Source organism: Perognathus longimembris, chromosome 14 (assembly GCF_023159225.1).
Source record: "Perognathus longimembris pacificus isolate PPM17 chromosome 14, ASM2315922v1, whole genome shotgun sequence".
NCBI classification, from domain to species: Eukaryota; Metazoa; Chordata; class Mammalia; order Rodentia; family Heteromyidae; genus Perognathus; species Perognathus longimembris.
Window position 1 is genome coordinate 27798446 of NC_063174.1, and position 27476 is coordinate 27825921.

At 38.6% G+C, this 27476-nt stretch overlaps 1 protein-coding gene across 5 annotated transcripts in view; it reads left to right on the forward strand.

Moving 5' to 3' along the window:
- Kiaa0586 (KIAA0586 ortholog) overlaps positions 1-27476 on the forward strand; it is a 107234-nt gene that overhangs the window by 75366 nt on the left and 4392 nt on the right. For 3 of the 5 annotated variants that reach the window (XM_048361856.1, XM_048361855.1, XM_048361853.1), the window contains exons 27-29: positions 95-269; positions 7247-7401; positions 11377-11488. In XM_048361856.1, coding sequence (XP_048217813.1) covers positions 95-269; positions 7247-7401; positions 11377-11488 — 442 coding nt within the window. Of the gene's footprint in view, positions 1-92; positions 270-7246; positions 7402-11376; positions 11489-20924; positions 20991-27476 lie in introns of all 5 variants that reach the window. The other 2 variants (XM_048361858.1, XM_048361854.1) reach the window with 2 other exon arrangements.

The window sequence follows — 27476 nt, forward strand, 5'->3', positions numbered from 1 at the left end:
GACTACTGCAAGTAGGCAAGATACTCAGCAATTATCTTTCATTTTGACTTGATTTTAATATGAAGGTATTAATCATCTTTGCTACTTTTTAAAGGACTTGGATACCAGTGTGGGCGAACTTAGTGAAGGGCAGAGGCCCAGGCTGACAGCTGCAGTGGAAAACATCTTAATGGACCAGTCTTTCTATATGCCACTGCTCATTCATGCAGAGTCTGTGGATCAGCAGTGTGACACTAGGCCATTATTTCAGCAGTCCAGCACAGTTTCAGGTATACTTTCGGTGATGTTTCTTGATGTTTCATCTATGAAACCCTCACTTATCACACTTTCTTTGTATTCTTTCTGAATTGAATGCTATCTTCTATTTTGTATTATAATCTATAGTAGTGTTCCTAAGGTGAATTGAAAAAATATAACTATTTTTAGATGGAGGATTGAAAAATTTCTTTGTTAAAGGTAATAACTTCTTCTATGGTATATGTAGTAGTGTTTTCCTGAGTATGGCTCACGTGTCAGTGTTGGTAGTTTTGGTAATATGCATATATACACCTAAAAATTTTAGTACAGGTATATTTTAATATATACTGGAAAAATGTAACTGTTAATTCAAAGCTGACATACTAGGTCTTCCTCCTTTTACTGTATGATTTTCAGATGCAGTATTTGGTGATTGTTGCCCTAGAACTGACTTTAGGGTGGAACTAAATTTTCTGCTGTAGCATTTTGGAAAGAGTATAACACAGAGCACCTAACACTAGCATCTATTGTTAATTTTCATTGTATGCAGTACTTACATCCTATGACGTCACCGTGAACATGTTAGCAAATATGGAACTATTGCTCCTAGAAGAAATGCAAGATTAAATTCCTTAGCAGTGTTAACAGAAAATAACTTGATTTTTTTAAATGTATATTTCTGTTTAAAGACACCATACATAATATGGATTGTTGATTCACTAATACTGGAGTCACAGTCATCAGCACTATAACTCATGCCTGAAGGAAGTTTATGTAACACATGTAACTTCTGCATAAGGCATATCACAGCAACACTGGACAAGGGCTAGGAATATGGCCTAGTGGCAAGAGTGCTTGCCTCCTATACATGAAGCCCTGGGTTCGATTCCTCAGCACCACATATACAGAAAAAGCCAGAAGTGGCGCTGTGGCTCAAGTGGCAGAGTGCTAACCTTGGGCAAAAAGAAGCCAGGAGCAGTGCTTAGGCCCTGAGTCCAAGCTCCAGAACTGGCAAAAAAAAAAAAAAAGGAAAAAGAAACACTGGACAGTAGTGCCTTAGTACCTTTACTTTTGTTGTTTTTAGTACTTTTAAAACAGGTTGGGAGCGATTTTCAGCAACAAAATTATACAACATGTATGCACATAAAACAGAAAGAAAAAAAAACCATGGAATTAAATATACTTTGAAAAGTTCATATGTTTAATAGTTTATGTTGGGTAATTCAAGTTTTTCACCACTCTGCCCAAATTCACAAAAACCATGAAGATACTGTGAATATTATCCTTTGAGATACAAATAAATTGTAGTAAGTAGACCAAGTAAATTTCCAAATGTAAAATTTGCAAATTAATGAGGCTTGACTATATTCTTGTTATTGACTTTTTCCATACCCATTGTTATATTCGAATAAGTGAAAAGAAATTTCATCATATGTTCATATTTGCCAGAAACCAGAAAAGAACTTTCCTGAGGTTAGAAAAATATTGATGTAGAAGAGTTAAGGTTGGAGACATGGTTTAAGTGGAAGATCAACTGCCCAGCAAACACAAGGCTCTGAATTCAAACTCTAATACTGCCCCACACCAAATTAGAGCATTGGCTTTACATTGAGTTAATACCTATGTCATTCAGAATTAAGAGAAATTAAAGACTGAATTTCCATGAATTTTTCATATTGTAAAGATTGGCATTATTTCTCATTTTGTGCATATGATGAGAGTATTGAATGTTTTACATTCTTTTTTTTTTTTTTTTTTTGCTCAAGGCTAGCACTCTGCCACTTGAGCCACAGCACCACTTCTGGCCATTTTCTGTATATGTGGTTCAGGGGAATTGAACCCAGGGCCTCATGTATACGAGGCAAGCACTCTTGCCACTAGGCCATATCCCCAGCCCCAATGTTTTACATTCTTTCAAATTACTGTTTTTGTTTTGTTTTATTTCGTCTTACTGAACTTAGGGCCTTGTGCTTATTAATAAGGGAGGAGTCCTGCCACTTTAGCCATAACCCTACTCTTTCAAATCTGTAGGTTTTGAGTATCTTCTTACCTGGCGATTTATGCAGTCTGCAGTAAAGGAGATTGACACTAGATGGCTCTCACAGATCACTTGTGAGCTACTAGGAACTTGAGAACTAAGACTTGTTAAATCACCATACATAGTAAAATTCATGAGAATATAACTATACAGTCTCTCTCTCTCTATATATATATATATGTATATATATATACACATAGATCAGGTAGCACCCAGAAAATTACCTATGATGTAGAGTTCATTTTAATAGTAAGTCTATTGTATTAAACAAGTGTGCAGTTTAATTTAATTGGAAAAATAAGTCATCTTGCTTAAGATAGATAGAAAGAAAGAAAGAAAGAAAGAAAGAAAGAAAGAAAGATAGATAGATGTGTGTGGCTGCATAGCAGAACTTTTAGCCGAAAGTTGACTTATAAATTTTAAGAAATAGATTTGAATTCCATCTGTTTTTGCATCTTCAGTCAAGTAACTTAATATTCCAAACATAAATTTATTTATCTAGCAAAATGTTGGGGAAGAGATGTTACAAATTCTTAGCAATATTTAGAGCTAAAGGCAACAAACATTTCTTAGCTCCTCCAACTCTGATAGTCATAAATCTGGACGTGGCTTAGCTGGTGTTTCTCAGGATGTCTCCTGAGGTTTTGGTTAAATGGTTGGCTGAGACAAAAGTAATCTGCAGGTTAACAGTGACTGGGTTTGGAGGATTCACTTCCTCACTGTCTCTCAGTCAACTGCTCCAGCATAGTGTGCCCCAGAGAAGCTGATCAAGAATGAGCAACTGAAGTAGAAATGACATTTTTAATAACTTCATCACCTACACCTATGTGATATGCTATTACTCCCATCACATTCTGTTGATAAGGCAGACCAATCTTGGAATCATTTAACCAGGGACTACAAAAAGGGTGAACACTGTAAGGCAGAGATCTTTGGGGACTATCTTGAAGGCTACTGCATTCTCCTTGAGGTTGGCAGTCACTGTGCTTGTAAAGTAGTTAGCTTAGGGTGTGGCACACAGTAGGTGTTCTCTTTTATAATGCTTTGGGGTTTGTCAACGTACCATTTTCTGTGTGCTTAACAGAATAAAAAATTTCCACAATTGCCCATAGAAAACTGTATTTCCTCCTGTTTCAAGATTTTCTCCTCCTGTCTTAGAACTATGTACAGAGGTTCAGGTTCATCTCTTCACCTCTGCCTATTTGCAGGCACTGACCTGTCATAACCTATAGTCCTCTACCTCACTCATTCCTGAGGGTAACCTGAGGCAGGTTAGCTTTAGTACCAAAAAGATGCATAATCTACTTTGAGGAATTGTTTCACAGACACTAAAAAATGTAAACTGGTGTTTTGGGTGAATTGTGAGGACTCTGGGCACATTACTAATTATTGCTATTAACTGGCTCAAAACCTGAATTGAGGGGCTGGGAATATTGCCTAGTGGCAAGAGTGCTTGCCTCGTATACATGAAGCCCTGGGTTCGATTCCTCAGCATCACATATATAGAAGCCAAGGACAGTGCTCAGGCCCTGAGTTCAAGCCCCAGGACTGGCAAAAGAACAAAAAAGAAAACCTGAATTGAAGCCCTGCTGTATATGGCACTATATTTTCACTAAATGAGCTGCCGGAGACTCATGACATCTACTGTCAGTGAAGCTTACTACCCATGTGAGAGAAGAAAAGGACAGCTAGCAATTCTAGTTCTGTGTTATGAGTACAACACAGACTGCTGAAAGAGTATAGAATTGGAACTCACAACCCACATTGGAGGCCATGAGAAATTGAATCTTAAAGGAATTAGCCAAAAGATGATGAATTATATTCGTTTATTCATTTAGAAGACATTTTTTGAGTGCTCACTGTGCTCTGTGCATATGCTAGGATTATGTCCACATTATTTTTTCTCCAGTTGAAAATGACATTTTGGGCTTGGAATATGGCCTAGTGGGTAGAGTGCTTGCCTTGCATACATGAAGCCCTGGGTTGGATTCCTCAGCACCACATATATAGAAAAGGCCGGAAGTGGCACTGTGGCTCCAGAGGTAGAGTGCTGGCCTTGAGCAAAAAGAAGCCAGGGACAGTGCTTAGGCCCTGAGTTCAAGCCCCAGGACTGGCAAAAAAAAAAAGAAGACAAAGAAGACGAAGATGACGACGACGATGAAGAAGAACAGGAAGAAGAAGAAGAGGAAAAAGAAAAGAAAATGACATGTTATGTCATACTGAAGTAGACAAAATTATCCCTCTGGGTGAAGGGACATCACAGCACCCATTGCCAGAATGTGCCCCTCCCAGTTGCAGGAATGTGGCTTGGGAGCAGACTAGGTGGGGCTATCTATAGAACCCAAACCAGAAGCCCAACAGGCTTTGTTTTAAATAATAATACAGAAGGGGTAGTAACATACATCATGATTTCTGTGCAATTAGAAAGGAATGGCCCACCCGGTCAGAAGTCGGTATCATTCCACCTGACCTTTTGAATATCCGAATAATGAATATGTTGAGTATGACCAGCTTGAATAAAACCTAAGGTGGGCTGGGGATATAGCCTAGTGGCAAGAGTGCCTGCCTCGGATACACGAGGCCCTAGGTTTGATTCCCCAGCACCACATATACAGAAAACGGCCAGAAGCGGCGCTGTGGCTCAAGAGGCAGAGTGCTAGCCTTGAGCGGGAAGAAGCCAGGGACAGTGCTCAGGCCCTGAGTCCAAGGCCCAGGACTGGCCAAAAAAAAAAAAAAACCTAAGGTGTCTCCCTTCTCAGAGGATCTGAACTTCCTTTTGGCACTAGCCTTGTTTGGGTCAGCAATAAACTCTTTTATCCTGTCTAAAAAGTGGTCCTGATCTATGCTGGTCTTTGATAGCATAATATGTTAAGAAACTTTATGAGGTTTTTTTCTTCTTACACACACATTCATATACATATACACAGCACCTGTAATATGTATGATTGCAGCTATTTGATAAATGGAGATCATATCCTGTATGCTTGCCTGCATTTTGTTTTTACTCTGTTAAATCCTATAGATTGCTTCTGGTCAGTTGGTGTTGTTTATTACCAATCCAATGGTGTGGATTTCCAATAATTTGTTTAGACACTTCTCTGATGATGGATATTTACATTATTACTATTTCCCACCACTATTAATTCTGGATACAAGGGTAGATATATTTTTAATTTCAAAATGGATGATGCCAAGTAGTGTGCCCCAGAGAAGCTGATCAAGAATGAGCAACTGAAGTAGAAATGACATTTTTAATAACTTCATCACCTACACCTATGTGATATGCTATTACTCCCATCACATTCTGTTGATAAGGCAGACCAATCTTGGAATCATTTAACCAGGGACTACAAAAAGGGTGAACACTGTAAGGCAGAGATCTTTGGGGACTATCTTGAAGGCTACTGCATTCTCCTTGAGGTTGGCAGTCACTGTGCTTGTAAAGTAGTTAGCTTAGGGTGTGGCACACAGTAGGTGTTCTCTTTTATAATGCTTTGGATTGTAGAAATGAGCCTATAGTGCCTGGAAATTTTTTTATCTCTTTAAATATTGTGGATATTAATTCCTTATGCTTTGATAGGAATAGAAAATGACATATCACAATGTAAATAAATTCAAGGCCAAGAACATTTGTTGCTCTAAATATGAGTATTCTTGCCATTATCTAAATTATTCTTGCATTATGCTAGACAGCTGGATGATAATCAGGTAGCAATTTGATAAATTATTTTGTATAGATTAAATACTATTAAAGAAAAAAAATGAAAATTGAACAGATGTAGTTTGCTTTATTCTAAGCCCCCCAAAACCTAAATTAACATGAAAGATTAAACATAATTATTTTCTATATCTAGGAAATTGTCAATTGTGCAATGCCAACTAGAATGATTACCTTTGGGAAATACGGTGTTTTGAAAATAGCTTATAACAATTTTAGCTTATATGTAACTTTCCAATTCTATTTATATTGAGTAAATGAGATATAGTGGCCTTTATTTAAAAATTGGCCATTAATCAGGAAAAAATAGTTTTATCAGAAATAAAAATAGTTTTATCAGAATGTGAAATAAAGAACAGTGACTAGGAGTTGGGAAATGCAAGTTTTAATTCTGTGCCTCTAACTAGTCTTCTGGTTTGTAAATAGTTTCCTTGAGCAATGAAAGACAGTCTGACCTGCCTACCTCACAGAATGAGTTAATGTACATGAAAGTGCTTAGAATATAGAGTACAATGCAAATGTACAGGTATTATTGGATATATACAGATATCTGCTCTTTTTTTGTGGGGGTGGGGTGCTAGGGATTGAACTCGGGAGTTCCACATGCTGGGCAGACATTCTGCCACTGAACTCCATGTTTTTGCAACAGCGTCTCCCTGTGACATTGGCCTTGAACTATGTAGCCAAAGCTGGCCTCATGATTCTCCTGCCCCTGCTTCCCAAATGTTGACATTAAAGCATGCATCACTATGCTGTTCTTATTCCTCTTTTTATTTGCTTACGTGAGAAACAGGAGCTTGAGCATATGAAAAAGAAATCGCACAACAGAGTCTAGCGAGGGAATAGCCCACTGATTTAAGATTCTGATTTGGATAGAAAGTATTATATTGACTTTAGTGATAGAGATAGAAGGAATACTGGGAATTGGTATACAGGTAGAAGCCAGGGGAAGGACTGCATGGGTGTCTTGAAGCCTTACTTAGAATACTATGTGGGTTGGTGTGAACATGTACATTTGTATTCTCTTGAGAGCTTTGGTTTTCATTGCAGTGAAGGCCTGCCAAATGTGTTTGGTTGAAGTACACAGTTCTCATTCATCAGGTGAAAAAGACTATAGAGTCTTATGGACTTTCTTTGCCCAGGCTGGCTTTGAACTGCCACCCTGTCTCCTGAGTAGCTAAGATTACAGGCATGAGCCACTAGCACCTGGCTAAATTTGTTATTTTGCTGTTCATTTACATCTTTGTTAATAGGTGGCATTTATGAAGATTCATGTGTTAGTCATGGCCCAATAAGTTTGGGAGAATTGGAATTGCAGCCAGATTCTAACTTGGTTCTTTCCACAACTCATCTGACAACACAAGAAAATGGTACTAAGTTATCAGAAGCAGCAGCAAGTTTTTCTCAGGTACCAAACCAGATCATTTGTACTTAAAATGAGAGTGATAATACTATTGTTCCTGTGTGATGCCCTGTTGGAAGTATCTTTGGAGGCAGACAGCCTCAAATTACTAACCCAAGCCTGAGTATGAATCCTGGCTTAAGCATTATTTAGCAGTCTCATTGGACGTGTTATTTAGCCTCTTTCTAAGCCTAACTTATTTCACCTTTAAGTTCAAGATGAAAAGTAGTATATATAAAATGTCCAACACCTAACTAGGTAGTTATCATATACATTTTTGTATCTCCAAGCAGTACCTAGCTCAGTAGTTTGGCTATTATAAGTACTCCATAAATGTTTATAACATTGAATTTTGTAAAATACATCACATGAAAAAGAATAAGAAAATTCAGAATTAATGAAGCCAGTGGTTCATGAACCTACATACTGAAGAAATAGGATAATTATTCTCCAAGTTTAAAATATGCTTGCTTTCAGTTTTGAAGTTTATGTATTGGTAATTTATTTCTCATTATGAGTTAATTTCCTAGATATTTATTACATGGTATTGCACAACATTGCACGATATACATGAGGTAAAGAAGAACTACGTAAGATAAAGATTGTTTATGGGACCCACCACCAATAATAAGTATTTACTAATTAATTGGAGATAAGAGTCTCATGAACTTTTCTGCCTGGGCTGAGTTCAAACTGCAGACCTCCAGTCTCCGCCTCCTAAGTAGCTAGAATCATAGGCGTGAGCCATTGCACCTTCAAGAAAAATATTTTTGATCATGATTTAGGCAATAATTTTCTGGATATGGTACCAAAATCCCTGTGAAGAAGAGAATTGAAAATTTAGTGTTACTAAAAATAAAAACTTCTGTTCTTCAACACACAATCTTAAGGGACTGACAGAACGGATTAAAAAAGCAGAATCTATTTAAAATGGACAAACCCTGTGGACATGTATCTCATCCAAAGAAAATACATGAATGGCAGATAAGTATATAAAAAGATTCTCAACACTGTTAATCAGTAGGAGAATACAAAATAAAACCACAATGAGATACCACCATGTGCACATTTAAAAGAGATAGTGCCAAGTGGAGCAAGGGCACTCTCCTATACATCTGGCAGGAATGTGAAATGATCCAGCCACTGGGGAAAGCAAGTTGGCAATTTCCAACTTAAAAACGAATGAATTTAAGCCAGATTCTGGTGATTCATGCCTAGAATCCTAGCTTCTCAGGTGGCTGAGATCTGAGGATTACAGGAGAGTTGGGCTGTGAGAGACTTACATCTAATTAACTACCAAAAAGCCAGAAGTAGAGCTGTGGCTCAAGTAATAGAGCACTACTAGCCTTGAGCAAAAATAAAAAGCTGTGTAAAGCCTCCGCCCAGTACCTGCTTACCTAGGTTACTAGCAAACCTGGAGGCACTTACTTCCGTTTTCCTGAGGTCACATGGAATCTACCTGGCCATACCTCCCTGCCCCTGCCCTAGATAAATCCCGGGGTGGGGTGGGGGGGAGGTCAGCCCTTCTCCAGCCATGCTTGATCTCAGCCACAGGCCAGCAGTTTGGGAATAAACTTTTCTCAACTGCCTGAATTCCGACTGTTGTTCTCATTCATCAGCTACCTATTTTAATAAACCAATATCTACCTCCCAAGTACCTGGTATTACAGGCTCAATCTACTATGCTTGGCTCTCTGGTGGTTACTAATTGATAAGGTTCCAGAGCTGTCCTTTTTTAGGATTCGTTCATAATTAAGCTAATAAAACAGAAGGAAAGAAAGAAAATGGTGCAAGTCATATCTGATGGTAAAGAAATTTGAGACTCGTTAATTTCAGGTTTGTTTATGTACTATAGAGATGGTGGATTTACGGTGGGAAGTGCATCTGGTGAATGGCAAGTAGAGGATAGCAATATGCCTCTAACTTGTGGGAAGTAAATTATCTTACTGTAAATAAATGCTCTTTGAAAATTGCAGCTCATTATGTAAATCTTTATTTTATGTGAAAATGCTTATAGGAATGAGCTTACAGCAAAATTCTTAGTCTGCCTGACTCCATAATGTGTATATAAATGTGGACAAGATTGATTTGTAAGTAGCTCTGAATTCTTTAGTAAAAATTGAAATAAATGACAAATATTTGAAATTCATATTTTTTAAATCTTAAAGGTATTTCTGGGTTCCTTTTTAAAAGATGTACTTCATCACCTACTTATTGGCAGAAGTGCTAATAAGTAACCAAATGAAAGAAAAGGATATTACTAAATTTTTATATTAAGCATATTTATTTGTAAGGTTCACTGGTAAAGGAAACCTACCACATAGTTCAGGCAGAAAGGAGTTTATTGGGGGAGAGCAAACTGCCAGCCCACACAAGATGGAAGCATGGGGAGACAGAGGGGAAGGAAGAAGAGAAAGAGGAAAAGGAGAGAAAATGAGCAAGAGAGAGAAAGAAAAGGAAAGAAAGCAGGACTCATGTTGAACCAGATTATATAGGGAAAGGCAGGAGATAGGGCCAGGTGGATTGGATCTGACCTCAGAGAAGGGGGAGGTAACTGCATCCAGGTGTGCCAGCTACCAAGGTAACTCAGGTACTGGGCACAGACTTACAGGTGGGGGGCATCTGCATGGAGCCCTGCCAGGGATGGGCCTTACATTCCCACCTTTTAATAATTATGTAAAAGGGTGCCCACTCTCTGGCTACTTCCTGCTGGCAAGGGACGGTCGACATTGAGGTAAAGGGCAAGAGATGTGGCCCCTCTGGGAGAAGGCGAGCATCAGGATCCCTTGGTGGTAGATGCCAGTTCCTTGAATGAAGCCTGGAAGAAGTCTCATGAGGCAGGGGCTGTAGCTTATTAGGAATTGACCACAAATACTTGTCAGAGTTATTTATCTAAAACTTCCTTTGGCTTGTGGAGTAGATCAAACCCAAAATGAATAGCCTTTGAGGGGGAACCTAGAGGGGAGTCCTTGGAACCCAGCTTTTATTGCACTCTCAAGGGCACAAGCCAAGAGGCTGGGCCATTGAGACCAATTTTCTAGCCGTTTTGACTTTATGGAGTAGTCTGGTGAGGACATAAGAGTCCAATAAGGATGGGGAGGGGGCCCACAAGTACATAGATGGGGGTCCACAAGGATATAGAGTCAAATTCTCAATTCAGGCATCCCTGAAATGAGAATAGACTAGCCAAAAAGGCATTCGGGACCCCTCTGGCATGGTCAGACAGAGGACTTGTAGATGGGAGTCACTCACCAGATATAAAGAGGAGATGGTGTGGTGGATGGTAGCCAGCAATGGTAAAGGCGAGAAATCCGAGGTGAGGTTCCTCACTGGATCCCCTCCTCCCTCTTCTCGTTTGAGGGTTAATCTGCCTCCTTGACCGTCCCTCCTTGGACCACACTATGGAAAGCCTTTCCCTATATAACCCAGGTCAACATGAGTCCCTGTTCTCTTTCCTTTTCTCTCTTACTCTCTCTTGCCCCCTTTCTCTCTCTTTCCCTTCTTTCTTTCCCTCTGTCTCCCCATGCCTCCATCTTGTGTGGGCTGGCAGTTTCCTCTCCACCAATAAACTCCTTTCTCCCAAACCATGTGATGGGTTTCTTTTCTGACAAACCTTATAATATTAATATGTAAAGCATATGTATTTTATATATAAGTATATATACTTATATGTATTATATATCTTATACATAAGTATATGTACTTATATGTGTTATAGACTCATATGTATACTTATATATAAAACATTGTTAAATTTTGTTTACTCAAATTTTTTTTGATTTGTTTTTTTTTCTTCAAATTTTTATTATAAAACTGATGTACAGAGAGGTTAAAGTTTCATACGTTAGGCATTGGATACATTTCTTGTACTGTTTGTTACCTTGTCCCTCACACCCCCCTCCCTCCTCCCCCTTTCCCTTCCCCCCAAACTCAAATTTTTTAACTTAATAAAAATATGGGTTCATGTCTTAAATTCTTTAGTACCAACAGACTAAGCAAGACCAGGATGTTAAACAAGTTGAACATAAGCCAGTACAATGTCGTGTAATACATGTCAAAAGTAAATCTGATGTTTCACTTTCAGAGCAACCAGGTAAGACTTGTTTTCATAAAAGGCAAAAATATTTTGTTTCTTTAACATTTATTAAATATTATTTTAAAGGAATAACATTTGTTAACTTTGGTTTTATTTATCACAATTTGATACATGTCCTATATTGAACAAATGGTCATGAGAATTTTTCTATATACATGTTTTCTCTGAAGCTATTTAGTTTGTTGCCTTTTCTCTCATTTAGTCCATTTGAATGAAGAGCTTTGCATTTGATTATAAACTTTTCACTAATAAACACTATGGGTAATTGAGCTGATGTCTTTCTTCTCTCTCTCTCTCTTTCTCTCTCTCTCTCCCCCTCCCCTCCCCCCCTCTTTCTCTCTCTCTTTTGTCAACTGTGGGGCTTGAACTTGGAGCCTGGCCACTGTCCCTGAACTCTTCTGCTCAAGGCTAGCGCTCTCCCACTTGGAACCACAACTCCATTTCTGGTTTTCTGGTTGTTAACTGGAGATAAGAGTCTCATGGACTTTCTTACCCAGGCTGTCTTTGAACCATGATCCTCATATCTTGGCCTTCTACATAGCTAGGATTACAGGCATGAGCCATCAGTGCTCAGCCTATATGTTAACACATTTAATAAAATTAAAATTGATTGGATCATTGATGAATGCTGTATTTACCCTTGGTTCTTCTTTTATGTAAGACTTAACACATTTTCTTAGTTTTTCCCTTCCTACTTTTCACACTGGAATTCAGTTTATGATGATAAAAGCATCAAATAATTTGTAGGATTTGATAATTAGACATAGTCGAAATGCCCAGTTAGTACTGCCGCACAAACTAATTTTGACTTTAAAAAAAAGTGATGTGTTAGTACAGTGTACACAGCAGAATACAGGAGAAAATTGCCATGGTGGGAAATACCACACACACTTCTACTTTTTACTCCCCCTCTGCTTCTCTGGTTTCCCATTACCTACCTGGGGTGAGAGAGCTGGTAGAGCTGGGGAGGGCTTCTCAGTGGTGGCCTCAGTGCAGTGGTACGTCCTGTACAACCAGTGCAAGCCAGTGGAACTCCCAATCCAGCCTCACAAACCTCAGCGGTTCTCACCATTGTTTCCACAGGCCAGTGTCTTCAAAGAGAAGTCATTATTATTTTTTCTTCTTATAAAAGCCCCAAACAAACAGATTGTAAATATTGTAAATATTAGTTGTAAATATTTTCAAATATATGCATGACAAATGTTGTGTAAACACATGTCATCATTAGTTTCCCTTATTGGCCCCTTAGCATCAGCTAAGAATGGTGATTCCAGATTTAGTCATTGTTTATTGGTGGTGCTGAGGATTGACCCCAGGCCTTGTACATACTAAACACAAGGCGTTACGCCGGTGCTACAACCCCAGCCTTTACCTGAGTACTATGTGCAAGTTGGGCTATGTTTTCCAGTAGAAGAAATGAATTTCTTGTGAATTAAATCATGAATTATTTTAATGTAGAACCTGAATGACTCAAAATAGAAAAAATAATAATATATACATCTGTAAACCATGCATACTGAGTATGTAGAATACAATAGATATTTAATAAAAGCCCTTATATGGAATGTTATTGCCAAAAAGTATCTTAAAACCTAGTTGTCAGCCCAGAAGAGAAAAGTGGAGAACTGGGAACATTTCTCATAAATATAATTGCAATAATACTGTACCTGCTAATGATGTCAGAAGCAGTTGTTTAGGTAGAAATTTAGTTCTGAAACCTCATTCTCGTTGCCTTCCCTGTCATCCTGCCTCCATGTTAATGGCCATGGCTTAGGAAGTCCTGGAAATATTATGTGGGATACTCCTAATTACTGTGTCAATATGATCAATCATTTTCTAAATATACCAGTTTTCTGAAATAGTTCAGCCTGGGTTCATACCATTTTACAGGAAGCAACACAAAATTAGTTTCTGTGTCCCCACATATTTCTCTCATTGTCACCAAAGTATATAATGGGAAAATGAAGGATTCGTCTGTGGCAGAAGGGCCGCTTACACCAAACTAGAATGAATGGATACAAGAATTAGAAATCAAAACTTTGTTTAGTCTGAGGAAAAACAATTCTTTAAACTGTAACCACATGGCTGCTGTTTCTTGTTTACATCCACTCTGGGGTGACTGTTATTGTCTTCTGTGAAGACTCTGGGGCCAGAGCCTGACTTTGTTGAATGAGCCAATTGTTTTCCTTTGTGTTACCCATCTAGTAAGTTCCCATCTGGTTTGTATCAGACTGTTTTCACAGCCAATGACTGCTGCCTTCTCTATATCCTGACACTTCAGGCCCCATGCTATCAAAGCCCTGCTGTGATGGCCTGGCTGGCAGGGCCTACACAGCTAGGCCTCACAGCTTGGAACTATTACCCTGAGTAGTGGGAACGACATAGCTATAGGAGCACTTAGACTGGCCTTCATTCCCACTGGTGGCGTGTGTGTACAGTGAGCACAAGCCCTCTCCTCCCCCCAGCCCCTGCCCCCTCTCATCTCCCACCCCACCCCTGGAACATTGAAAACCTTGAAAGCTCTTGTTTTACTACACAGATGTTGTTGTTCTTATTTTCTAGGGGCTTCCTGTATTTGAAAGCTCATTTTTCATTCTTTCACTCATTTAGAAGTTACCAGGTCTGACCTTGGGAAAGTGAGCTAATTACTATGTCAGATATAATTTTTTGTTTCCAAATGAACTTAGGAATGGCTAGATGTAGCAAACCCTGTTTTGAAGACCACAGATAATGCAGTATTTTTTAGTGATATTAGAGATCATAATTAAAGTTTTCATAGTTAAGGAAGGATCTCCATCTCAGAAAACTGTGGTAGGTCTTAAAGGCATTCATTCACAACTTGCTTAGTAAACATTAGGGGGTTTCCTTGCCTTCAGCCTCGTAGCTATCATATAACATTTACTTTGTTGGGACAAGGTCTCTCAGTGTAGCCCAGGCTGACCTCAAACTCATAATTCTTCTACCATAGCTTCCTGAATGCTGGGATTATAGGCATGTGCCACCCAACCCAGCTCTCCGATGTCATTTATAGAAAGATTTGGGGGGGCGGTGACATTCAAATGTCCGTTTTATTTTCTGTACTCTTAATTTGCAAGATGGCGGCACATCTGGAGAAAAATAGCACAGTCAAATAAAGTTAAAGTCCAAGGACAATGATGTCATTGAGCACCAGTAAGTGGTTTTCTGGGACACATTTTCCTTTACTATATAATAATCCATTCTTCATTAAGGGGAAAGTACAGTGTTTATGTGCCGAATGTAACACAGAGATATTTCCAAGGATTGGTGCCTGAATATAGAAAGACTTTAATAGTGGCTTTCTCTGATATGTCACCATCAACTAAGAGTTATAGGAGTTATCATTAAGAGTTTCAAAGGTTTATAATTCAAATGCATTTACAGTGGCATTGCTTTATAAACCTTTTATGTACCAAAAAGGAAATTAAATGTTTATTTAGAGAATGTAAATGTATTTAGATTTCAGAAATGTTTTTAGGACTATTTACAATAAGTTGGACTACAGCCAGACTCACGGCTACTTTATGAGGTTGAGATTGGGAGGGTCATGGTTTGAGGTCAGCCAGGGCTGACATAGTTCTGGAGACCCCTTCTCAATAGAGAGATGTGTGTGGTGGCTCATAGGCTTGTTTTAGCTGTCTTGGGAAGACTAAAATGGGGTGATGATTACTTACTTGGGCATGTATCAAGGCATGAAACCAGACCCTGTCTCAAAAATAACAGTTACAAAATGGATGGCTGGGAGATAGCAAGCACAAGGCTCATTTCAAACCCCAGTGCAAAAAAGAAGAAAAAAAGATTGCAGTTTGCTTTCAATTAAATTGAATGGTTAGTTGTCATAGACCATTAAGTAGTAATAAACACTCATAGTTATGTGTGAGAAACTAGAGCAACATTAACAAAAACTCAGTAGATTTAGCTCACTAAATTACAAATTTATGCCAGATTTTAAGGAAATTCAGGCTGGGGATATAGCCTAGTGGCAAGAGTGCCTGCCTCGGATACACGAGGCTCTCGGTTCGATTGCCCAGCACCACATATACAGAAAACGGCCAGAAGCGGCGCTGTGGCTCAAGTGGCAGAGTGCTAGCCTTGAGCGGGAAGAAGCCAGGGATAGTGCTCAGGCCCTGAGTCCAAGGCCCAGGACTGGCAAAAAAAAAAAAAAAAAAAGGAAATTCACCTTGAAAGTCAGAAGTATGACATAGGGGAGCAGGTGCTTAACTACTTAATGCTAAAGGCTACCTAATAATTTGACAGTTTCACCACTGGAAAACAGTTTAAAGTAGGTATAGTAGCTCATACTTATAATTCCAGCTATTCAAGAATCTAAAATCAGGAGAATCACAATACAAGGCCAGCCTTGACTACAAGTGAGACTTCCATCTCTGTAAACTAATTTGGTCACAACTATAATTCTAGATGTGCAGGACGTATGCATACAAGGATTGTGATATGAGTACATAGAAGGTAGATAGGTAAGAGGATTGTAGTCTGAGGCTAGCCCAGGGTGTAAAGCACAAGACTGAAAACCTAAAGCAAAAAAGGCTGGAGGCATGAAGTGGTATAGTGCTTACCTAATAAGTGAAAAGCCCTGAATTCAAATCTCAAACTACCTTTTAATTGTTAATATACAGAGTTTTTTCAACATTAACTTTAACTTTCTGATACACACAAACAACACACAGGAAAAGTACATACAGCATAAATATACAACTGAAAGAATTGTCACAAACTGGACACATTTGTTAATGTTTTTTTTTTTGTTTTTTTTTTGCCAGTCCTGGGGCTTGAACTCACCTGGGCCCTGTCCCTGAGCTGCTTTTGCTCAAGGCTAGCACTCTATCACTTGAGCCACAGCTCCACCTCCAGCTTTCTCTGTCTATGTGTTACTGAGGAATTGAACCCAGGCCTGTACTCTATCACTAAGCTACATTCCTAGCCCACAAACACATTTGTATAATCAGTGCTCAGCTCAAGAAACAACTTTATAGGCTGGTGGCATGGCTCAAGTGGTAGTAAAGTATGTGGTCTAGCATGCACAAGGCCCTCAGTTCTGTTGCCAGAACTGTAAAAAAAAAAAAAAAAAAATTATCAGCATTCCCCAAAGGCCCTGGTGTTCTTTTTTAGTCACAGTCTCCTCCCCACAAGGATGAAAGCATGACTCTTGATAGTTTTCTTGTTTCTGTACTTGAGGTGAGAGAAATCATGCAGTATGTCTGGCTTCTTTCACAAGCAGACCTATGATGATTTTCAAGATTCTATTAGTTTAGAAAGCATTATGACATGCTTTTATAAAGAATTGTCTTAGAAGAATTTGTTTTAGTAGCTGTTTCACAGGCTGCTGCATCAACAGGAAGTACATAGCAGACAAAGTTGTCTACTAAAACATACAATCTTATTCTCCACCAGATTTTCAACTGGAATGTCCCTCTAGACATTTTTGCCCCTAAAAGACAGGCACTCTGTCATAATACTCACAGCAACACATTCAAGTATTTGAGCACTTTTTAACAAGTTTTAATTATTCAAATAAATTATAGTTGTATTCAGAATATGTAGGTCATCTCAGATTTGCTGAATTAATAATCAACTTCTCTACTGCTGGATATAAGTTTTTAATGCTGTCAACGTACCATTTCTAAAAATGCTATTATTTGAGAGAGTTGAAATACTTACTAGTTATGCATCCAGTGACTAACTTAAGTTGGAAGATTAATGGTTTACAAGAACTAACCTCAGCCAGGTGTTGGTAGCTCACACCCATAATCCTAGCAACTCAGGAAATTGAGATTTGAGGATAAAGGTTTGAAGCCAGGAAAGCCCTTTTATCTCCAATGAACCACCAAAAACCCAAAAGTTGAGTGGTGGCTCAAGTGATAGACTGCTAACCTTGAGGAAAAAAACAAAAAAACTCAGGAATAGCACCCCAGCCCTGAGTTCAAGACCCAGAACTGGTGCTCACACACACACAGACACAGACGCTAACCTTTTCTTATATATTTCTATATCCTAATAATGTCTTCCTTTAAACTCAAATTAGTACAAAAATAGAGCTACCCTGAATGTTAATAATAATAGATGACTCCATATTGGATTTAGTAATACATGTTTCCTTTTGTGAGTCAACAATGTTCATTTTTTCATCTGGTCCACAATAATGGCTCAAGCCTGTAATCATATCTACTCAGAAAACTGAGGTCTGAGGATCACAGTTCCAAGGCAGGAAAGTACATGAGTCTCTTATCTCCGACTAACCATCAAAACAAAAGCCTGAAGTGGAGCTGTGGCTCAAGTAGTACCTCCTTGAGTAAAAATTACAAGGGATAACACTTCAGCTCTGAGTTCAAGCCTCATTACTGGCACACACTAAAAATTAGTTTTGAGGAGCTTTATGTCCATGTTTTACAGTTTACAGTCTGATAGTACTACATAGTTTTAGATAATCCAGAAAGTAATTTTAATACAATAATTTAAAGATTTATAGATTTAGGTATTGTTATGCCAATTATTCTTATTAAAGACATCATTAAAAAGCTATCAGATAAACTTTCAAGCCCAAATTATAATCTGATATGCGTGTGTGTGTGTGTGTGTGTGTGTGTGTGTGTATGCATGTGCACATGCTCATGTGCATGTGTACCTACTGATACTGAGGCTTGAACTCAGGGCCTTGTGCTCTTGCCTGGCTGTGGTATTCTGTCACTTGAACTCTCTACTTCTGGCTTTTTTGGCAGTCAATTATTAGTTAATTTGGTAGTTAATTTTATCTTCTCTGGCTGGCTTTGACCTACAATCCTTAGATTTCAGCCTCTTGAGTAGCTAGGATTATAGTTATAAATCACTTGTATATACCTACTTTTAATAAACATTTAAAATCATTTAGTAAAATTCATTGGATCATTGATGACTAAGTCACCAGTGCCTAGCTTAATTTATACAAATTCTAAATGCAAGAGTATAGACATTATAAAGCACAGGTTTCCTTCCTTCCTTCCTTCCTTCCTTCCTTCCTTCCTTCCTTCCTTCCTTCCTTCCTTCCTTCCTTCCTTCTTTCCTTCCTTCCTTCCTTCCTCTTTCTTTCATTCCTTCCTCTTGTTACTACAGGGCTTAAACTCAAGGCTAATGCTCTACCATTTTGAACCACATATCTGCTTCTGGTTTTCTGGTGGTTAGAGATAAGAGTATCATGGATTTTCTGGCTTGGGCTGGCTTCAAACTGTAATCCTCAGATCTCAGCCTCCTGAGTAGCTAGGATTACAGGCCTGAGCAACCAGCACCCGGCTCATTTTATTTTTAATTGAGAAAACTTAAAAAAGGATACTGATTGCACTACATTATAATTTTTTTTCCTTATGACTGTATCCCAAGAATTTGAAGCTGGATGCTAGTGGTTTACCCCTGTAATCCTAGCTACTCCGAAGGCTGATGGTCCTACTACTGCCAGTCCAGGCAGAAGATTGTGAGATTTCATCTCCAACTAATCAGCAGAAGGCAGAGCTCGAGATGTGGTTCAAATAGTAGAGCTCCAGCCAAGCAAGCAGAACAAGTGTGGTACCTGGATTCAAACCCTGCACCAGGAAAAAGAGGGGGGGAAATTCTTATTTGAAATAACATATACAGAGTTTGTTGACTGGCTGCATTTCCAAGATTAACAGCATGCCATCAACATAGGCCCAGGCCCTAGGGATCCAAAGTTTCTTTGTTGCCTGAGAAATGCAAATTAAGTATACTCTCTTATGTGCAGGACCAGAAATGTTGTGGATTTTAGAATTTTTAAATTTTGGAATATTTGTATGTGAAATAATATCTTGGAGAATAGGATCCAAGTCTAAACGTAAAATTCATTTATGCTTCATGTATGCCTCACATGCATGGCCTGAAAATAATTTTATACAGTGGTAGTGTGCCTGAGTTTTGATTGTGACTTCAGCATGTAAGGTTAGGTAGGAAATTTTACACCTGTGGAATCATGTTGGTCTTCAACAAGTTTCAGATTTTGGAGCATTAAAATTTTTTTATTGTTATTATACAGATGATATACCAACCAGTTTCAGTTATATAAGTCAGTTAATGAGTACATTTTTTTTTTTTGGACAATGTCACCCCTTCCCTTGATCTCTCCTGGATTTTCCTTCCCATCCCTACCCACAATTTGTACAGCTCATTTTCAACATAATGTGTAGTGAGTACCACTGCTGCATTTGTTCACCCCTTGTCCTTCTATTTCTGTGCCTTCTCTTTATCCACCCAAAGACAAATAAATGAACAAATAAGACAGAAAAGAAAACAAAGGCAGCAACAAAGAAAAATCCTCTTGTTTCTATTTCCTAGAATTCATTTCAATAAATATTCTTTTATATGATCGGAGGTACATAGATAGACATTTTTTGCCCCTATGAGTGAATGCTTTGAGTCCGGTCACTGTTTATTTTAGATCTAGCTTCCTCATTATGAGAGAAAACATGAACCTTATGTATCTGAGCTTGGCTTATCTCATGTAACTTAATGTGCCTTTAGGCCATTCCATTGGAGCATTTCTTTTCATTGGTCATAGGGCTTGAACTCAGGGCCTGGGCGCTGTCCCTCAGCTCCTTTGCTCAAGGTTAGCCACTTTGATGCATAGCTCCACTTCTGGTTTTTAAGTGGTTAATTGGAGATTAAGTATCATGGGGACTATTATACCTGGTCTGGCGTTGACCCATGATTCTCAGATCTCAGCCTCCTGAGTAGGTGTGAGCCACCACCACCTGGCTCATTGGAGCATTCTTGTTTTCAGATTTTTTGATTAGGGATGCTCAACCTGTATACATGCTAGTATTTCTCTTCATTGAATTTTTTTCTGCTTTCTAATTCTCTAGCCATGAAAAGAGAGTTGATGTTTGTTCATTGTTGTTGCTTTCCTTACTGTTTCATTTTCATATTTTGCTTTGGCTTAAAATAGCATGTTGCTTTGCTTTGCTCCCTGACAACTTTATTAGTTTTGTGTAGATTATTTTGAGCAGTATGTCCCAGGCTTATCTAGGAGAGGGAAATTGTAAACTCCTTTGTAGTGATTAAATCTTTAAGATAATCTATGAAAAAGAAATTAAACGTTTTTTAATTTTAAAGAATTTTTTATTTTATGTTTTTATTTAATTACAAGTTTACTCATCTCCTTTGCTTCCTCTTTCCCAATCTCATCTTCCTCATAAAGTAGATAACTATCACTATTGTGTAGGTGGTTACTTTTCTGTGGACAGTCATATTTAACTGTTTTAACTTCCTTCTGTACTTGAAGGTCACTAGATCAGGCTTATGTTTACTTGGTTTTATGAGAGGTAACTGTAAGAGTGCCTTTGATTTGTGTTGTTTTAGTAAATACAATGCCTCTTGGTATGCTTAACTGATTTTCTCTGAAAAAAAAATTTTAATGTAGCTTCACCAAGTGATATGGATTGGATACAGATTGAGCCTAGCTTGTACCTTACACCTGTATTTAAAGGTAAGATTTGTTTTTACCTTAAAAGTTCTTGAACTTGAAGCTGTTCAGACCTTTTCTTTTCCTTTCTTTTTCTGGTATCCATCAGTTTTTAGAAGAATTTTTCATTTTTCTGAATTGTATACATAAATTTATCAAGGTTTAGGACTTCCTTCATGAACTAAACTCAGCTCTCCAAAAGGCATAAGTTAGGGGACAGCTGGAAAGTCTTTTTTTCCCCCTTTGGACAGTTTATAAAATGTTGAATTAGAAGGCTGCAGGTGTAGTATTCAGAGCACTGAGGATAGTATTTGAGATAATTCCATCTAAGAGAAGTTATTTGTTGGGACAGGATAGTGTTTAAACTTTGAAGTCAGTTTAAACAAAGTGAAGCAGCTGGAACCTGGCATAAGAAGAAACACATCTCCCACATTAACTATTGCTTTTTTAAAAGGAAAAAGAATTGGAGTTGTTTTTACAGGTGCTGGTACATTTCTTCCTCCTATGGAAACTACTTTTATTTTTTATCTTAAATTATAAACTTTAAAACAAGCATTTGTCAATTCATTTGAAAAGCAGAAGCAATAGCAACCTCAAAAAAAAGTGCAATAGGATTCATGTCTGCAACATGTTTTAGGATAAGACTGTTACAACATTTTAAAACACCCTTTTAAACATTAAAGAAAGAAGTGTTTAACTGAGATGATGGAAAGCAGAGGCAAATAAAACATCACCCTCCATACGTAACATCCCAGTGACCAGGCACCTTCTTCACTGGGACCTGTAGTATTTGTTCTCCATTGTTGATAGGATATTGTGAAATCTGCAGGCTGGCTTATGTATGTGAGGGGAATTGAATCCAGCAGGGGAGTCTAGTAGCGTGCTTACACAGGAATTGAAACGAGCAGATGAGATGAAGGTGGTCAGGAAAAAAATGCTTCAAGAACCAATAAAACACAGCTGAAACTTTCACAGACAGCTGGGAAACAACTGCATTACTGGAGCTAATAGCTAACTTTAAAGACGAGTCAGTGTGACTGCAAGCCGTTAGCAAGAAGAGCATAGACACACTAAGAAGAAACAGTTAGTGGCTGGGAATATGGCCTAGTGGTAAAGTGCTCGCCTCATATGCATGAAGCCCTGGGTTTGATTCCTCAGCACCACCCACATATACAGAAAAGGCCAGGAGTGGTGTTGTGGCTCAAGTGGTAGTGTGGCTCAAGTGCTAGCCTTGAGCAAAAAGAAGCTCAGGCCCTGAGTTCAAGCACCAGGACTGGCAAAAAAAAACAAAACAGTTAATTTGACTCCATAATCATTGCAATGCCCAGAATAGGCCCACTGTCATACCACAGTGCTATAAACTACAGAAGCAAATCACATAGTCACTGGCAAAGTGGAGTATGTATTTAATAAGCTTATAGACTACAAGGGGAATGTACTGATGGTGCACAGTGGGTGCTCCAAGACAAAGGCCATCAATCCCTGTTCATACTGCAAAGAACTATGCTGTCCAAAAGAAATGACACATGTATGAAGATATTATTATGCAATTTGGTAAGTGCTATAACTAAGTTGCCTTTAGAAAATAAAGCATGTGCAATTGAGAGAGGAACTGCTGGGAAGACAATGCAGAACATGATTTGTTTGCTCATGGAACTTGGATGTTAGCCACTGATTCTTACAAACTGGGGAATCAAAGACCGCTTTAAGACACTTAAAGCTGTGAAGTTTCAACCTATGCATAGATTTCCAATCAGTTGCCCATGGACCTTGTGTTAAGATTCATCACATACTTGGTTTAATAATTATTACATGTGTCTACTTTCTTCATTGTAGTGTGTGCATGTATCTATCCTTAGGGTTGGCCTCAGGGCCTGGGTGCTCTCCCAGAGCTGCTTTGATCAAGGCTAGTGCTCTACCACTTGAGCCACAGTTCTACTTGTGGCGTGTGTGTGTGTGTGTGTGTGTGTGTGTGTAATTTAGTGGAGACAAGATTTTCATGGTCTTCACTGCCCTGGCTGGCTTCAGTGAGCCTCAGATCTCAGCCTCCTAAGTAGCAAGGACTACACATGTGAGCTACTGATGCCTGGCTTAATTGTTTTGTTTTGTTTTTTTTTTCATTAAAACCTACTTTATTACAAGTAGCATATACAAATTTACACAATTGCTGAGCACATACTGGTGATAAACTCTACTAGTCCTTTAAAATATGACAGGCATTTGTCATACTTTCCTATTCTGTTTTCCGTTCAAGGTAATAATTTTCAGAGAAAAGTCTGTGTGGTGTTTGGAATAGGCTAAATCCATGGAACATGAGATCTTGAGAAGATTTGTCAGGCCAGCTCACCTTCATGATAAAGAAAGCTACAAACATCCCCATCACATCAATCAACTTTTTCTTATCTGCTCTCCCCAACTTTAGGACTCACATGCTACTCACAACTTCCATGAGACTGAGCTCTTCAGATTTTACATGAGTGAGAGCATGTGACACTCCTCTGTGGCTGGCTTATTTCATTTAACATAACGATCTTCAATTTCATCCATGTTGTTACAGAATGTCACTAGTATCTCTTCTCTTTCCTCTCCTTCTCCTTTCCTCTCCTTTTCGCTCTCCTACTCTTTGTTCTGCATTCTTAGTTCAGGAATATACTTAATGAGAGAGAGAGAGAGAGAGAGAGAGAGAGAGAGAGAGAGAGAGAGAGAGAGAGTGTATCCTTGGGCTTGAACTCAGGGCCTGGGTGCTGTCCCCGAGCTGCTTTTGCTCATGTCTGGTGCTCTACCACTTGAGCCACAGCTCCACTTCGAACTTTTGGATGGTTAATCAGAGATAAGAATCTCACCGACTTTCCTGCCCAGGCTGCCTTTGAACTATGAGCCTCAGATATCAGTCTCCTGAGTAGCCAGGATTATAGCTGTGACCTACTGGTGCCTATAATTCTGTCCCTTCTATAGGTAAGATTCCTGTTCTGGTTATCCCTGAATGTAGGACAGGCCTCCATGCCCCCAGAAGCAGTCTTTGCAGCTGGGCAGACTTCGTCCACTCATCCCATATCTGGTGACATAAGCTTACACCACACGCTTGGTAGTTGGTCCGACATGGAAGGGCAGGAAAGGAAGCTGAAGTCCTCCAGGCATCTAAGCTGTTTTGCTTTTGGGGAGATCTTTCTGCATCCATCTTTCTGTTGGGCCAGTCCACATTCGTGGTGATGAGGTGATGTATCTGAGCCTTGGTCTCCTTCTTTATGATGTGTCTACAACCAGAGTAATTGCCACCTTTCAAATCTTAAAGAATCCTCACTTGCCTCTGGCTCTATTCAGTGTGCCCTTCGGAACCATGAGACCTTTCAGCGAGTTTGTACTGAAGGGATGAAAAGGGGCTTTCCAAGTGGTGTGGTCTATTCTTTCTCTTCGGACCTTTTCCCCCAGTAGTGGACCTTATATTTTTGTATTTTGTATTTTATTTTTAAATAAGCAATTTATAAGAAATTATATACCTAAGATAGCAAACATGAGCTAAACTGCCTTTTTCCCTGGCATGCTCTCTTTCTCTGCCATATTTCTTTTCTAATAAGCTTTTCTGTCACCTTTAAGAAGAGGGGCAGGGGAGGTAAAAGGAAAGAAAGAAAAGAAACTGCACATGGAAAAACCCAAACCAGATACATTCAAAATTCATTCCACCATAGCCATGCACTGATGGTTCATGCCTTTATTCCTAGCTACTGTGGAGGCTGAAATCTGAGGATTGCGGTTCGAAGCCATCCAGGTCTAAGAGTCCATGAGACTCTTTTTTCCAATTAATCACAGAAAAAGCTGGAAGTGGAGCTGTGGCTCAAGTGGTTGCCTTGAGCAAAAGGAGGTCAGGGATAGCACCCAGGCCCAAAGGTCAATCCCCAGGACCCACCAGCTAGCAGCTAGTCATCTTGTAATACCACCATAAATTCCTCCATATGGCTTGTACCAAGTCATTTGGTTGGAATGAAGAGTTTGAGATGGAGCTACAGAGCAACGCTTTACTTTTGCATGTATCCTGTAGCTTTGAAACAATACCTTGTTTGGATCCTTCTCAGTTGCAAATAACAGAGATATAATAATGGTGACTCATTGTTTAAGGAGTAGAGTCAGAATCTAAAGCCTGTTGAATCGTATTGTCTAAAAAGGCTTTTAGAAGTCTTAAAAATATATGCAAACAACACCATGTTAAAAATCTCATATAATTACCTATATTACTTAGAATAAATTACTTTTAGCTTTTCTGTTGCTTAATTTTATAAGCCTACCAGAAAAGGACAGAAAACATAACAATTCTTATGATTTTCAGTATTTTTAAAGCAAAAGTTGTCTAATGTGTAAAAAGTATGTTACACCATGTCTTAGGAAGTGTCAAACCCAAGTCTGACTGTGGCATCCCCAGCTCAGTGCATGCCAGTGGCATGACCTATGGTAAACCCAGGGAATAGACAAGCCATTTTAGGTCTGCAAACAGCTGTTGAAACAATTACATCATAGAGTAATAACTATGGAACTTTTAAAAGTTAAACTTTTAAGAGCATCAAACTACATTTAATGTAAGTAGAAGATATATTTGCTTTAATGGTTTTATTATTAAAAGTATTATGTCTTTTTCTTAAAGAAGAAAAAAACTAAACTGTGACAAGCGTAACTCAATATGAATGTTACCCTTTTTGCCTGTTAACAATAATCAAAGAGATAATTTTGCTTTTTTAAGGTTCCCTGTCTAAAAGGTTCTCTTATAAAATTCTAAAACTGACTGTTTAATGAACACTTTTTAAAAGTCGCCAAAGTGTGTGATGGAAAACACGTTTAGATAAGATGATGAATTTTAGTGATATAACTTGTTGATTAAGATAAGGCAAGGGAAGGGGTGACATTGTCCAAAAAGAAATGTATTCTTTACCTGACAACTTACATAACTGTAACCCCTCTGTACCTCACCTTTATAATAACAATAAAAAATAAAATATAGTTAACTACAGTTCAAAATAATAGCACAACTATTTGGAGGCCTTACAAAGTGTTCTTTTTTTTTTTTCTTAGTATATTTCAGTGAAACATTCCTACCCCTCTTCCCAAGCTCAGTGCCTTTTACAGTCCATCTGGAGGGTCCTTGCCTCTCTGGGATAGCTCCTGGCCACTTACATCTATTTAAAGGAAAAGGAAGAGCTGACTGACTTGTTTTCTATGTGTCAGTCCTAGGTAAAGCACTTTCTAGTTCTGACATCTTGTAGGTGAGAAACTGCTTTTCTTTATAGCACCTGTCGCAGCCTAACATTTGTCAACTTTCTTGTTATCCTTGTCCTACACCCAACTAACATGTGAAGTCAGTGAGATTGAAGCTTTTGTTTTCTTCTGTGCTGCATTCTTCCGAGGTCAAAACAATGGCTAGAACATTAAGTGATTCATCCAGCTCTGCTGTGTTCCAGCATTCTTCTCACATTTTCCTCCACCCTGCAGAAGCCTTCCACTGACAGCCTAGAATGGACCAGACTGGACAGCAGACCTCTTTGTTTCCTAGCCCTGATCTATCATAGTGACTTGTGCTAGAAACTTTGTCACTGCTTTTCTACTAGCTGCCCTGTCACTGTACCACTACTTAAATGGAGCTTCCTCTGATTGCCTTTGACAACTAGAATTTGCATTGCAGATAATTAAAGAATTTGGGATGGGGCAAAGATAGTGAGTTACAGAATCATATCTGCCAATTATAAATTAGATAAACTATAATAGATTAAACAATATATCTCCTGTGTGACTTTTTACTTTTCCAAGTTTCTTCCCATTCATCTTTATACCACTCCAGTTTTCCCTTTTATGTTTTTATATTCTCCTTATTCACTTCTCTTTGCCACATTTCTGTTCTCATCCATTTTTACTTATTCGGTTCCCGTTCTACTTTCATTTCCTAGTGACTGCAATTACTATTACTCTAATTATTATTTCCATATAGATAGCTGCAAATTCTGTCTCTAAAATGCCATATAGTCTGAAATCTGAATCCAGTTGCCTGCTGGAAAGTCCATTCACACATCTTGTCAAGTGACATTCGCCCTCATCAAGGAAGTAAGTTGTCCCACTGTCTCCCCACCTCTGTACACTTCCAAAATATTATTCTGTATTTCTGCTGGTAGAATTTACCAATTCTTCCCTAGACTATTGCCACATATCCTTGTCCTCCCTCGTTATTTTCTACAGAACTGTTAGAGTCACACCTCCACTTCCAGCTGTTTGCTAGTTAATTGGAGATGATAATCTCACCAATTTGTCTACCTAGGCTGGCTTTAGCCATGATCCTCAGAACTCAGCCTCCTGAGTAACTAGGATTATAGGTGGTGTCACCAGCACCCAGCTTTACATTTGTTCAGATTATTCTTCGGTTCAAAATCTTTTGTGGTTCTCCATTATTTATGAGATTTGCCCTTGATCATCATTAGAGCCTCATCTGTCATCATTCCTTCAGTCTGTATTTTGAGGCTTTTTTTGTTGTTGTTT